The sequence below is a fragment of the Furipterus horrens genome, unplaced genomic scaffold (assembly GCF_987537825.1).
Source record: "Furipterus horrens unplaced genomic scaffold, mFurHor1.1.pri manual_scaffold_16, whole genome shotgun sequence".
NCBI lineage: Eukaryota > Metazoa > Chordata > Mammalia > Chiroptera > Furipteridae > Furipterus > Furipterus horrens.
This window is the reverse complement of record NW_028327186.1, coordinates 10,205,549-10,220,523: the sequence shown is the minus strand read 5'-3', so window position 1 is coordinate 10,220,523 and position 14,975 is coordinate 10,205,549. Positions and strand designations below refer to the sequence as shown.

Genomic DNA, 14,975 nt, shown 5'->3' with positions numbered 1-14,975 from the left:
AACCCGAATTATACCAAGGACACAACACAAAGACATCCACTTGGCCCTTTCAGGCTGCTGGCTGTCTCTCTGCGGGTCACCTCCAATGGTGATTCCTGGAGGCAGCGGCTGCAGCAGGGCAAGTCGGCTTCACACACACCGCCCAGTGTCTTTTCAAACACAGAACCTTCCATTCTAAGGGCTGTGCCCTCTGGTTGGATGATGACCCAGAGTAAATTCCTGTCCTACTTCTTCACTGCCAGCTGTTCTCCCCAGCTGGCCCGCGGACAGCCCCTCTGCTGGGGCTCCCCAGGCTGCTCACCTGGAACTGCCGGATCTGGAACGCTGCTCTCTGGGTGACGCTGACGTCCTCCTCCTCTCCCTCATTATCCGGCACTTCTAAGGAAGGAAAGGAACTTATCTTCTTTGCAATAAGACTTACTATGCTTTTTTAGAGTTGTAGTAGCTAATATTTTAGAAAGCCAAAAGTCTAGGGACAGACTTAACTACATTCCTAAGAGATTAGTAAGTAGGTTAATAAATAGAATCGAGAGGTCCGGTTAAGAAAGAGGAGCTGAGGCCGAGCCAGTGTGAACGGTGAGAGGCCCACCCAGAGCGCGCAGGAACAGGGGCAGCTGGGCGGGGAAGGCCTGGGGCAGGGCGCTGAGGATCTTCTGCAAGCCCTCCAGGCACAGCAGCGAGATGCTCTTCCCCTTCTCCTTCCGTCCCGACTCTTCCACGGAAGTCGGTATGGACGTGTACCTCCAAAGCAAGACCCTGCACAGGGGAAAAGTGGTTTTACTGGTCAAGTCGGCCTCACTGAGGCGCAGTTTATATGCCAAATTCACACCCTGTACGTGGATGTACAGGGCTATGAATTTTGAAGTGTGTAGCCATCCCCACAATCAAGATATCGCTAGCACCCTCAAAGTTCCTTTATGCTCCTCTGTGGTCAGTTCTCTCTCTTCGATTTTCCAAGCAACACTGACCTCAGTCACTGCTATCCCTACAGCTTTCCCACTTACGAAGTGTCACATGAGATGCTGTCACTTATGTGCGGCCTTTGGGTCTGGCTTTGACAGGGTGTACTTTTGAGATTCCCTTGTGCTGCTACAGGTGTGGGCAGCCTGTCCCATGCCACCCCGCAGCGTCCCACTGCGGGGCCGGACCACAGCAGCCTGTCCTTTCACCAATTTATCTACCCCCTATTGGTGGCATTGGGTTGTTTCCAGATTTTGCTATTACAGATAAGGCTTCTCTAGGCAAACCCCTGATGTGGATATCTGCTCTCATTTCTTTTGGGCACATACCTAAGAGGGGAACACATAGGCCACACAGGAGGTATGTGCTTAACTATAAAGGGGACCCTCAAACTGTTTTCCAAAGTGGCTGTAGTATCTCACATGCCCTTCAACAGCGCAGAAGGGTTCAGATTCCCCCACGCCGTGATGGCACTTAGGCACGGTCAGCCTCTCCCCTCAGCGTTCTGACAGACACTCAGTGGTCTCCTCAGAGGGGTTTCCACCCGCATTTACAGCTGTTGAGTCACAGGCGTCCTGTCCTGCCCTTACGTGACGACGATCTGTGTCTCTTCTTTGGTCAAGTGTCTGTTCAGTATTTTGCCCAGTTTTAAATCTGGCTGTTTGGTTTTTCTATTACAAGTCTGAGAGTTCTTTATGTGCTCTGGTTACCATTCCTTCACCAGACCTGATGTGCCAGTATTTTCTCCGAATCTGCGAGTCTTGTCTCATAATTTCCCTGAGTGTTTTTCAAAGAGCAGAGTTAATTTAAAAAATTTAAAAAAATTGTGCTTCTGGTGTTACACTTAAGAAATCCTTACCTAAAACAAGATAAAAAAGGTTTTTCTTTGATCCATTTTAAGTTAATATTTTGCATATGACCTGTTTTTTTGTTTTTGTTTTGCATAGGGATGCCCACTTGTTTCAAAACCGTTCATAGTAAAGACCTTCCTTTCTCCACTCAGTGACCCGGCACCCATCAATCACGTAACCAGATCGGTGTTATCCCTGCACTCTGTCTCCTGCTCGCTGAGTCTGCCAGTACCACCCAGCACCTCTGTAAGTAAGGCCTGCAGTCAGGCAGTGTGAGCTCTCTCTCTTCTTCTCGTTCACTTAGTCTCAGTGACTCTAACTGCTCCTCCCGGGAGGTCCCATGGCCATGGGACAGGCGTCCGAGGGCGCGCGGGCCTTACCGAGTGATGTCACAGAGGTTCTGGAAGATCCTGTCTGGGTTCTGGCCATCAGGGCCGCTCACATGCCCCGTCTCCTTGAGCTGCTGCACCTTCCGCAGGGCCACACCGACCACGTAGCGCATGAACTCACTGTTGGACCGCAGCACAGACAGGCTCTCTTCATGGCTTTGGGTGCTGTCCCTAGGGGATGGGGGGAGAGACTGAGATTCCCCTACTGCCATTGGGATCTGGAATTGGGCTCTCTAGGGACTGTTCAGAGTAGCAGCATCCAGCAAGCTCCAAATGACAGACTCTAGGCTGCCTAAATGAAGCTCCCAGGCCCCACTTTCCCTGTTGTGGGACTGCTACCCCACAATACCAGGCAACCTACAGACACCAGCAGGGTGTCCAAAAAGTCAACCAAGTCCTGACAGAACCTGCCTGGTGAATGCCTCAGCTCCCACAGATTGAGGGGCCAGTCGTACAGACGCCCCCACCCCCCATTCCAGGCACCAGCTACAGGCCCAGGTAACACCTCAGCCACATCCCAGAGGTTCTGAAAGACTACCCGGCTACAGACGGGAAGTTCCAATGACCCCCAACTCAAAAGGTCAATTGTAAGTCCATGTTGTTATCCGCACCTTCCCAGGGAGCAGCTATAATCAGGACTTCCCACAGCCCCTTCCTTGAGTTCCATTAAGTTGCTAAAATGGCTCCCATGAAGCTCGGAAAGATGTATTTACAGTAACAACAACTGATCCGAACCAGATGGTGCCGCTGCCCAGGACTGCGAGTCTCCCCGGCACAGCCGCCCTGTGGCGCGGTCACGGCCTCACCTGAAGAGGGCAGTGAGAAGGTCCGAGACGAACTTCAGGGACAAAAAGCTATCACTGGTCCTGCTGGCCGCTTTGGTTTTGCCTTTCCCAGCTTTCTCATTAAGGATGTCAGAGAGTTTCTTGTAGCACAGAAACAAGCTCAGCACGTCCTCAAACTTGTTCTTGCTGCGTACAAGGAGAGAGAGGCCACCAAGGACGTGCATGGGGATGCTGCGGATGGCTGTCCCACGTGGTCGTAGGAAGTCCCAGGGCTCCTGCCCTTCAGACACAGCAGCAGCATGAACGAGCCTTCACTCACGGGGGACCCCCAAGCACGCCCATCTGCCTGGGCTAGCTTTCCTCCCTTCCTTAGACCAGTCAGTACAGAGCATCAAGTCCAATACCACCAGTCAAAACGTCTCTGACCAGGGGGGGTTCTTGAGTTCAGGATCTGGGCAGTCAGAATAAACGGAAGCCCGCTGGAGGCAGGGCACCCTCCGGCCTGCCTGGCACAGGCTTTGCTATTCTCTGGCAGAAGAACAGTGTCTGGTCTTAGGCTAGATGTCGATGCAAAAGACAAGTGTCACCGTCTGTCATCTGTTCAATACCTAGCATACTGTTAAGAGTTAAAAAGAAAAAACCCCAACCCCAACCCCATAAATGGAAATGGAATGTTGGGAAAACTGCAATGACAGTCACAGCAATATCTTACCTGAAATTACTGATGGAGAAATTATATTCTATTAGGACCTCACAAATTCCCAACACAAGGGAAGCACAGATATTATTCTTGATGCCGACAGCAGTGCTCTGAGAAAAATCTGCTGATTTATCCTAAAAGACACAAGAATTAAAACTAACAAGCTACCCCAAACCTCCATTATTCAATAGGCCTCAGACTTAGCTATTACCAGTTCAAAGTCCTCTAGTTCGCTCTTAATCATTCTATTAGTAATGGACTCCAGCATGTCATCTAGCTCCTCGTAGAATCCTTTCTCCTCCTCTTCCTCCTCCTCCTCCTGCTGGTGCTGGGACACCACTCGGCTCTTATACCAGGCCAGGCAGTGCTGAATGCAACACAGCAGATGGTCCTGCAGAAGGAAATAAGAATCAGACACTCGCAGTGCTCAGGGCTGACCTGTGAAGCTGATGTTAACCAACAAATAATTTTTATCTGTAAGTAAGTTATTCATTAGCACCACAAAATAAGTCAATGTGAATGAACAAAACTAAAAAATCGAACATACAGATGCATGGTTACTGACTTTTCCCAAAGACACTGGCTTCACAAGTAGCCGCCACCGCAGATGGCAACGCGGACGTGCTACCTCTGACCAGTGCCCACCACAGAGCAAGGCTGTGCACCCAGGTCCTTTCCAGCTCCTGAGTCCCAGAGGCTGTCCCAAAGGTGGGCTTTGTGTTGAGGGGGCCTATGGGAGACACCATGGCATGTCCTGGCAGAAAAGGTCCAAGCATGAAGGCGGAGTATGACAATTCTGTGACCACGGGTTCTAAATCATGCGGTGGTGGAGTTTCAATTTTATCTCCTCTTCCGGTCTTTCCGAGGCTAGAGAGCAAGGACAGGAAACCAACCTGTCCTAGTTCTGCTGAAGGGCCAACAGAGCGCCAGCTCTAGTGCAGCCTGAGTCACATACCCCATCCAGAAAGATGAAGCAGGTCCCAGGTGACCTCCACCCCCATTCTAAAGTGTACTGATTTAGTACTATAATCAAAGAGTCATAACTGGGAGACCACATGCTCCCGGGGACGGGGTGCCTGACTGGGAAGTGCTGACCCGGGGAACATCTCACCCACACACACAGGGTGATGAGGACCAGAGAAGACAAGCGGGGAGCTGTCCGAGGACAAACTCACCGGAAGCAGCAGGAAAGAAGTTCACAGGGAACAGTGCCTTCTTCTAAAGAGCAACCCTACCAACAGGGTGGATATTTAACCTGACAGTAAAAACAGAGGTCCAGGCAGGACCGAGTCTCACCAGCGGCTCCTGCAGAGAGATCTGATCTCCTCGGGTCACAACGCAGGCTTCCAGTTTCAGAGGCGGCAGCACGTCGGGCTGTGGCTCGTAGAACTGCTTCAGCTGGACACGGGCGGGAAAGACACACGGCGGTTTTCACGCCTTCAGCCGGTGGAGCTGACGGCACTCCCAGGGTGCCACACCTCCTAGGACGCACGTCCCAGCGTCCAAGCAGCGCACGAGGCTGCCTGCTCGGACTCACCCCCGTCCTCTGCCCTTGCTGTGGGCGTCATGCTAATCGAGGTCTTTGTTCCTATTCCACTTCCACTACCTCGCCTGCGAAACATCACACGCTCTCACCCCAATTCCTAAACTCGCAAGGCCGCCCGCACGCTCCCTGCAGCCTGGTAACGAGAATACAGGCTCCAGAGTCGGAATGGGCGCGTCCCAAACCCCGGGACCAGGCTGGTTCAGTTCCCGGTCAGGGCACGTGCCTGGGCTGCAGGCCAGGCCCCCGCTGGGGTTGGAATGTGAGAGGCAACAGGTCGACATATCTCTTGCACATCGACATTTCTCCCCTCTCTTTGTCCCTCCCTTCCAATCTCTCAAAAATTAAAGTCTTTTTAAAAAAGTGAAAGAAAAAGGAGATAGAGAAAACAGCTACAGTATATGGCTCACTTCCCTTGAGAAACAATGGAAACCGGAAGGCACTGGAATGATATGTTCAAAGTACTAAACGAAAACACTGTCAACCAGAAATTTTACATCCAGTCACACAATCTTTCAAAAATGAAGGCAAAATAAAGATATATATCCAGATGGATAAAAATGGAGAAAAGTCATTGCTAGCAGACCTGCACAACAGAATTCCTCAGAGAAGTTCCTCAGGCTGAATGGGAAATTGTTCAAGACTGAATCCACAGGAACAAAAGAAAAGCACTGGCAATGGTAATATGTTGGCATATATAAAGGATTGTGCGTTTGCATACTTTACTTTTTCTTAATTATTATAAAAGTCATACATATAACTGTTTAAAGCAATAACTGTAACACTGTTTAGGTGAGATTTAAACAGGTACATGATAGCATCTTGAAGACTCTTAATATAAAAAAAAAAAAGATTTAAATACCACATAATAAAATATTATCTAGTCACATGGATGGATCTTGAAAACATTAAGTAAAAGACCACATATAATGTGATTCCATTTATATGAAATGTCCACAAGAGGTGAATGGAGAGCCAGAAAGGTTAGTGGTTACTTAGGACTGGGAGGGAGGGAAAAAATGAGAAAACCAGGTGATAGCTCATTTCCAAGGTGATGAGATGTTCCCAAAATGGGTTGTGGTCAAGGCTGCACAACTTGGCGACCAGACTAAAGGCCGATGAGGCGTACACTTCAGGTGGGTGAATTGCATGGTATGTGAATTATACCTCAATAAAGCTAGCTTCAAAATTCAAATAAACGCTTCACCAGGAAGTGTTGAGGGTAAAAGGTCTTCTTTACATCAGATATTCTCAAGCTGAATTCTTCCCATTTTGATGGTTCTTTGAAATATTCCATAATTTAAAAAACTTTAACTGAGAAGCACAGAAAATAACCTAACAGATACTCCTGTAAGTGCCACCTAGACTTAAAACATGGCAATATTTTGCCACAGATCTCTCTCTACCCTCGTACAAATGGTTCAACACACCCCTGGACTCGGGATGCAGACGGCTCACTGAGAGGGGACACTGCCGGGCAAGCACAGTACGGCCAGGACATCGGTGTAACTGAAGTGAAACATCAAGATGGCACCACACACCCCAGGCATGCTCCCCACGTGCCAGCTACTATTTGGGAACTGTCCTACATCGTGACAAGTCTGAAAACGTCAGGCGCCTCTCAATGCCCCGCTGCCCGTTCTATACCCACGAAACGCCTTCCCACCTGCGACAGCAGAGTCTGCATGATCGAGCCGGCCAGCTGTGAGTTCCTCCGAAGGACGTCATAGAACCCCTGGTAGGGACCAAACAGAGGACAAATCCACGCTTTACGACAGACACCCGTGCCCTGGACAACCACAACTTAAAAATAACACTAGCGTGCTTGGCCCTAGGCTCAGTTCTTTGAAAAAGATGGAGATGTTATTTACCAGAGAAACCCTTCAGAAGTCTTTGTTGAGTAAATGAAAACCAATGTCCTAACAGATTTATTTAGGGCTATGATGTGTTTCAAGTTAATTTTTAAAACCTGGACAAGATATGGGCAGAGATTCTTTTTGCACGTGGTAACAGTGACTGAGAGTTACCATGTAGTATGTCTGAGACTGCTATCCTTGGTGAAGCCTGCTCACAAGGTGGCCCCGGGCTGGTGGCTGGGAATTTAGCTGGTAAACAGATTCCTACACTGCTACCAAAGGTCCTTAGCTGGGGGCCCGCTCCGGGCCTTCCACTCTGCTGACTTACCTCGTATAGCATGAGGCGCACGTCGGCCTGCTGGCCTAAGCATCTCTTCAGACTGTCCATGATCTCCAGGCAGAAGGCTTCGTTGGCAGCAGAGCTGCAGCGACTGTGGACATCCACGTGGACCTGAAAGACGCAGGTGCCATCTTACCCAGGTAGCATCCACACAGGAGGTAACATGAGCCTCAGTTCCTATAAGACTTAGCTCTCCCCAAACGCTAAGACGCAGGACGGAGGCAGGCATTACAATCACCAGAGGGCTATGGTAAGGGTCGCTCTTATTCTGGTTTGGAATGAAAGAACTTTCAAGCATTTTGACAAAATGAACACTTCCCCAGCCCTAAGGTTTTTCTTGGCAATGCCAGCTGGTTAGGAAGGCACATGGATTATTTCATGGCTCTGGAATCCAGTAATTCATAGTACCCTTGATTTTACTTCCAAGACCTAAAAGCCTTCCTTACACGTCTTCAGTGGGTAGAAGAATCTAGATCTCTTTGCTTCCACAAAATCCTGAAAGGGTTAGGGTAACTAGCTTTTAGTTCAGTAATGAACATGACAAGAACACCCCTTGTTTCATTTACATAATAACTTCAGCAATTACAGACAAAGAATTCCTAAACGTCTCCCCAGGCATTTTGGCAGGGCAGGAAATACCGCCTCTGGTCAAAGTCCAGTTCCACCCTTTACAGATTCTGTCACTTTGGGCAAGCCCTTTCCTCCCTCGGCCTCAGTTTCCTCATCATTAAAATGGGGATGAAGATAATGCACCAAGGATCCCCAGCATTCCTGTTTACTGTGTGCCGTGTGATACGGCAAGTTTTGTACAGTTATATGCCAAAGCAATAAAGTTCCCAGTGAAACCGTTATGTTAATGCCTGCTGTGTATACCCGCATAGTACGTGACTTAAATCATAAAGACAATTTCATTGTTTCAAAGCCCACATGCCCAATAATTGTAAAAAGTTTTGTTTGCTCAGGTTACGGCACTTAATAGATGTTCGTCTGCAAAGTAAATAAACTACTAACGATGGAGTATGATGATAAATGTGCCACACCCAGCCAGGGGCCGCCACAGCGCCCAGCGGTTCGGCGGGCCACAGATGCGCCCTTACGGAGCGTTAGTGGACACTGGCGTCTCTGCCAGCATCGTGGCTGCTTCACGGCTGTTTGTACAACTGGAGCAGGAGGAAGGGAAGCCCATGTGCACGGGGCTGACGCCCGCATCCACACACAGGCGACAGGCAGGCGCCCAGCCCCTTACCTGGCTCATGCTGACGGGCTGGCTGCACTGCGAGGACGCCAGGCTGCCTAAGACCCTGAAGTTCTTCAGCAGCAGCAGGAACCCGGCCACTGCAGACTTTCGGGCATCAAGCTGTCTAGCTCGGGAACAGACAGAGAAGCCATTAGCAAACAATACTCATTTCGCAGGAACAGGCTCCTGGGTCCCCAAATCTAGCTAGTTTTGTACAGAGAGGGACTGTGTATGCACAGCAAAGCACAGAGGAAAATAGACTGAATTTACAGTCAACAAACAAGCAGCTGCTCCCAGCAGGCAGCAGCGCCGAGCTCAGCAGACTTCCTCGTTACCTGCTTAACCTCACGGTGCTGACCCCGCCCGCTTTGGTCCTGACCCGTCTACACGGGGCATGGGAGGCTGGACAACGAGCCGGTAACGCCAATGGAGATGCGGAATCGCAAAGGACGCTGCTGAGTTTCTCTGCGTGGGAAGGAGCCCCCTCCCCGCTCCCAGAGGACTGCCCTGCCCCTGCCCTATTGGCCGGTCCCCCAGAAAGCGCGTGTGTCTCGCTGAGGCGCAATAACGCGTTCATGTGAGAGGCGAGACATCCAACCTGGGCCTGTCGATCACACTCCGGGGAGGGAGTAACAGGAAAGGTCAACTCCACACCAGGCAGGACAGCGTCACTCCCTGTGCCCCCGGACATCCCCGAGGGCAACAGCTGCCGGCGTGACAGTGACCACGCATCTCGCACTGAAATGGCCTCCACCTACCACCTGCCTCGGACAGTTGGTGGGGGACGGTATCACCCTCTTTAGCTTGTTTACGCACCAAAAAATGAAGGAAGAGAGGCTCCTGCAGCGTGCCCAGTAGAGCACTTCATCCCGAGCTCCAGCCCGAGCCCCACCGCCAGCTGCGACCTGGCTTTGGGAAAGTCACTGCTGGCTCTAAGCCTAAGCTTCCTGGTCTGCAAAACGCGAACCGCGACAGCTCTCACTGCACAGGCCCGCCCTGCGGACTCTCCGGGACAAAGCCCTGACACAGCCGTCTGAGCAGCCGCACGGGGACAGCGGGGACCTGCATAACACCCGCCGGCCCTACGTTCCAGAGGCTCACGGGGGGCTACGTACCTGGCGAACATGGCTTTCCGAAGGACCAGGATCAGGGAGTCTCTCATGGACACGCTCACTTTGAGAAGGGGCTGGAAGAGGAAGCAGCCATGGGTACGACCAGAACAAGCCTGTCTGTTAGCCTCAGCCCCTCGCTGCCCAGCCCTGGGCTTACCCAAGGCCCTCGGGGTCTGTTTTATGTACATGCTTCAGCGGGCCCCACACTGAGCAATGAGGACAACGGGGGCCTTGAAACACCATACAGGGACTAGCCGTGAATGTCTTAAACCTGCTGTCCTCAACACAGAACGTCACGCAATGGTTCAGAATCAAGAGAAGCGGGGTTCCTTGGTCATACGCGTTCATCGTACGCCGGGCTTCCCTCCCGCCCCTACCTCCGCTCGACACGCTCCTTCCTTGGGAGACTCACCTGCACTGCCTTCAGCAGCCCTTGGACAGTTTGAAGGGGCAGGAAGGACAAATAGTCAAAGCTTTCTATGACTTTAGAAGAACAACTTTGAAGAACTAAGGGCGAATGCATGATGATATTTGAAAGCAGTTCTGAAAAACAGAATCTATAATGAGTTGCTCCAAAAAACTAAAGATATTTCAAATAAAAAGAAAATTAAAACAAGGAAACAAATTGTAAGAAGTCCGTTTCCTTTCTCAAGTCAAATACACTGCAATGTAAATTCTACTGATCCTGTTTTTCTATGGCAACTATAACTGGGACACTTGAACTTTCTTCTGCAACAGTACAATACTGCAGAAATTCACCTACAGAGAAGCCCATTATCCTGCCAAGACAAGGAGCACACAAGGTCTTTATCTTTCCAAGCCGAAGCAATAAAAACTTACAAACTCTGGTTCTGAGAAAGCAAGTGAATGAGAGCACTGACCCAGGGAAAGAGGGCCCTGGCTAACGGGCAGGTACCGCATGCGTCAGAAACCCTCCCAGCACACCATGCGGCCGTGGGACACGGGCTGAAAGTCGCTGCCTTAAACAAACGACTGTCGTTAAACCTTCTTCTTCCATGACCAAAACATGATGACCCTGAAGTTCAATACCGAAGAAGTGGCTGATGGGAGAGGACGCTCTGGTGATAACCCTGTTGAGGACTTGCTCCAGAATTTCTTGCCTGATCATCTCATGGATCTGAAAAGAACAGAAGAACCAATAAAATATTCCTCGGTGGCCTCAGCTTACCATCGCATTGATGCACGTGAGGGAGCACGAATGACAGTTTGGATGTGAGTAAAACTTGAGCGCTTATTTCAAAGACAGATGAATGTGAATCCCCTGGAAAGACAGGATCACTCAATTCTGCCCTCATTCTGTGCTCATGTTCTGCATGAGCAGGACAAACTGCCATGCTTATGAACCTACAAGAGACCCCACGCACATACGGCTCATATGAGGTCCAGCATGGAATAGGAACAATGCTGCGTAAGTGTCCATTACATGCCAACATCCGTACTATTTCTGATAGTATACACGTTCAATTTAAAATTTAAAAGCCCATGAAAATTTTTGGTAACCTGAAAACATCTTCACCAAATCCTTCCTCAGTTTCTAGAAGCACAATAGTTGCCTAAAGAGAGCCCTGTTTTGAATTTCCACTTGAATTTTCGTTAGAATCCTTCCCTGAACTGGATTAGTGTGACGTACAGAGTAATTTCTTTCAGACCTGGACTAATAATGAGATCAGCAGTAAGCTGTAGGCCCTACAGACGCCTTGGCAAAGCCAACATCTGTGTGCAATCAAGTGGAACCTCTCTAGTTTTAAAAAAGATTAAAAACAAAAACTATTAGACTCTTCTCCTCAGAAGGTCTTCACTCACATCACTGTTAAGGAAAGTCATTTACGTCACCTGGCACACAACTCTCACGGCTCTTCTTGGCACGCAGTGTATCGTTCCAGATCGGGACACTAGATTTACTTGGCATTAGCATCCAAATAACCATTTCAGCCCACAGTTCAGCGTGTGGCTACATTAAACAAGCGAACGTCAAAAAGAAACTTAAGAGGAGGCACTGCAAAGCAGCGCTGTTTAGCCTCAGTTATGATCCCGCTTTTCCTTCGGAGGAAATGTGTTTTTCAATGCTGTTTCAGAAAATAAGACTGAGATGACAGTCATGATATGTTACTGAACTCAAAAAAGGTAACGTCTCCATTTTGGGTTCTTGGAAAACAACAATCCAATAAGCATGACTATTCAAGCCTGATGTCCTATAGTGACATAAAAGGTTATTTGTTGTTTAAAGAACTAGCACTAGAGAAAAAAAAAGATTTACTGCTGGAGGGAGAGGAAAACCATAGGAAAGCTAATTTATATTCAAACCTCTAAGAAACGATCAGAAAGAATAGAAGATAGGGACTTCCGGCCAAGATGGAGGCTTAGACAGACACGCTAAGTCTCCCTCTACAACTAGAGAGGAATACAACTACTTCAAAACAAAGGATAACTAGAAATTCCAGAAAATAAAACTACACGGAAGCCCAACATATGAAGTTATAAACCAGCGGTGCCATTCGGGCAGGTAAGAGTTAAAGAGGGCAAAGCTGTTCGCGGAGCGGCGGGGGGCGAAAAATCCCGGCGGCAGTCAAGCCCCTGCGGTGCGCGACCCCAGCGCTGGGGAGAGCGGCCACCGCATCACCTTGAACAGTGAGGCCCAGGGGGGCGGGAGGACGGATCCCGGTCTCCTAGCTGAATAACTGTGTGAATCCATTTTGGACCCCCGCCCCCAAAGAAAGAAAGCACCACAGGGCTGCGAAATAGGTCGCAGACAGGCGCCGGTCGCTGACTTGTGACGCCAAACGGCGCCGGTCGCTGGGTCATTACGAGTACACAGGCACTGCCCCCGACAGCCGGCCCAAGAAAACAAAACGCATCTGTCAAAATGTGGCAGACAACTATAGAAATCCCGGTGACACAGCTCACCAGGCAGCAGTTAGAGAACCTGACAGATGAACAGATAAGAAACCTGTCAGAGGCTCAGTTCTGGGCCATTGTTATCAGGTGGCTTACAGAATTCACAAAAGAGCAGGAAAAAGATAAGAAAGAAGCGAAAAACTTTTCATAACGAAAGGAACAAAACCGCATACGAGACAGATGATGAGGAACAAAAATCCAGAGTTCATTTCAACAAACTGGAATATGGAGAAGGAACAAGCAGTCAACCAATGCAGCGAGAGGAAATGGGAAGCAACAATGAGAGGATCAGAAACCTCTGGGACAGTTATAAAAGGCCCAACATAAGAATCATTGGTTTGCCAGAGAATGAGGAAAATGAACTAGAACTTGAAAAATTGAGTGAAAATATAATAAAGGAGAACTTCCCAGAATTGGGGAAGGGAATAGACTTGCAGGTCCAGGAAGCAAGGAGAGTTCCCAAGAGACTGGACCCAGGGAGAACTACTCCAAGACACATTATAATCAAAATGTCAAAAATTAAAGACAAAGAGAGAATCTTAAAAGCAGCAAGAGAGAAGAAAAGAATTATGTACAAAGGGGTCCCAATTAGACTATCAGCAGACTTCTCAAGGGAAACCCTACAGGCAAGAAGGGACTGGCAAGAAATATTCAAAGTAATGAAAATCCAAAACCTACAACCACGAATACTCTATCCAGCGAAATTGTCATTCAGAATAGAAGGACAGAGAAAGTGTTTCCAGGACAAAATAAAACTGAAAGAGTTCATTAGATCCAAACCACTGTTATATGAGATGTTAAAGGGACTGGTTTAAAAAACAGAAGCTAAGGAGATGAAACAAAGGCAAACTAAACAGGCAACAAGAGTGGAAAAGGAACTGTGGGTACGGGAAGCATATTGGGGGGAGGTCAACAGGGAGGGGGAATGGGGAAAGGGAGGGAGATGATATAGGAATTGGGGATCAAGGTAGGAGGGAATGGAATAGATGGAGAGAGGTTGGGAGGAACTGTATGCACAACTAATGGACATAATCTAAAAGGGGGGGACAACTGGAGGGAAGGGGGCCAGCGGGTGGAGGGGAGCAGAGGGAAGGGAAATTGGCACAAATGTAATATTTTAATCAATAAAACACATTAAATCTGAAAAAAAAAAAAAGAATAGAAGATAGAATGAAAAGTTCATGTAAATAAAAGACAAGAAAGTAAATACCAGTTAAAATGGAGCCATGATGTTCCCATTACTGCCCCTACCTCTGCCCCCAGAACTCAGACATCCACGCCCCCCCAAACCCCCAGGCAAGTGTCACGCCCCATTTACAACCTGACTTAACAAAACCAGGAAGTGGTGGCCAAACTAGCCTCTCACCTTGAAAGTTTCCAGCAGGATACTGGCCCCCAGCTGACACGCATGCTGGTTTGGTGTTCTCGCAAAGCCTGCACTGGCTTCAATGGCTCTTCCATCCACACTCTTCTTGGGCCCGTAGGAATCCATTAAAATGAAGCCAAGTTCAACCAGGCCCTGAGTCACGTGGTCCCAGCTGTGAACACTGCAAGGCAGTGCATAGTGGGGAAGGAAAGCTCAGTAAAATACCTTCCACTTCTCTCCACTGCCCTGTTCCGTGTTTCCAAACTTGACCTGGACAACCAACACTGTTCCCATGAACCTTTTCTTTTCTTTCCTTTTTATTTTTAAGTGCCTCCCTTGAGAAAGCTTTCTTTCTTTCTTTTTTAATTTTTATTTATTTTTGGAGAGGGTGGAGGGGAAGGAGAGAAACATTGATGTTCAAGAAACACATCAATCAGTCGCCTCTTGCTCACTCCCAACTGGGGGCCTGGCCTGAAACCCAGGCACGTGCCCTGACTGGGCATCGAACTGGTGACCCTTCTGTTCGCGGGCCGGCACTCAATCCACTGAGCCAGACCAGCCAGGGCTCACTGCACTTTCTAAAGCTGTACACACCTCAGAAACTGACTGGGGTATGGTTCATAAACTCACCTATTCTTTACCACTTCCAAGATCATGGTTGAAACACAAGGTCGATGAGGAACTAGATTCTGAAGAAATTTTGAGCCTTGGAGAAGCTGAAGATCCTTAAAGCTTTTAAAAACCAAAGCCTTCAAAAGGTCAAACACCTAAAATAAAGATAGAAAAATGAAGCAAAAAAATGGTATCCCATGCCAGCAGCCATCCCTACTTGCTGCCATACACTCATATCCCATGACAACTGTTTCACTAGATGAGTGTGGTATAAATATCATGACTTTCTGTGGGAACCTAAGAGTTGG

General features: G+C 48.8%; 1 protein-coding gene across 1 annotated transcript in view; it reads right to left on the bottom strand.

Annotated features, from left to right (window-relative positions):
- FANCI (FA complementation group I) overlaps positions 1-14,975 on the bottom strand; it is a 33,306-nt gene that overhangs the window by 10,024 nt on the left and 8,307 nt on the right. The window contains exons 12-26 of the mRNA XM_090263756.1: positions 14,686-14,822; positions 14,056-14,236; positions 10,824-10,911; positions 10,186-10,316; positions 9,777-9,847; positions 8,671-8,785; positions 7,413-7,535; positions 6,895-6,963; positions 4,982-5,083; positions 3,897-4,076; positions 3,698-3,819; positions 3,007-3,171; positions 2,192-2,371; positions 590-756; positions 302-378 (exon numbers count right to left, since the gene is read on the bottom strand). Coding sequence (XP_090119882.1) covers positions 302-378; positions 590-756; positions 2,192-2,371; positions 3,007-3,171; positions 3,698-3,819; positions 3,897-4,076; positions 4,982-5,083; positions 6,895-6,963; positions 7,413-7,535; positions 8,671-8,785; positions 9,777-9,847; positions 10,186-10,316; positions 10,824-10,911; positions 14,056-14,236; positions 14,686-14,822 — 1,908 coding nt within the window. The remainder of the gene's footprint in view (positions 1-301; positions 379-589; positions 757-2,191; positions 2,372-3,006; positions 3,172-3,697; positions 3,820-3,896; positions 4,077-4,981; positions 5,084-6,894; positions 6,964-7,412; positions 7,536-8,670; positions 8,786-9,776; positions 9,848-10,185; positions 10,317-10,823; positions 10,912-14,055; positions 14,237-14,685; positions 14,823-14,975) is intronic.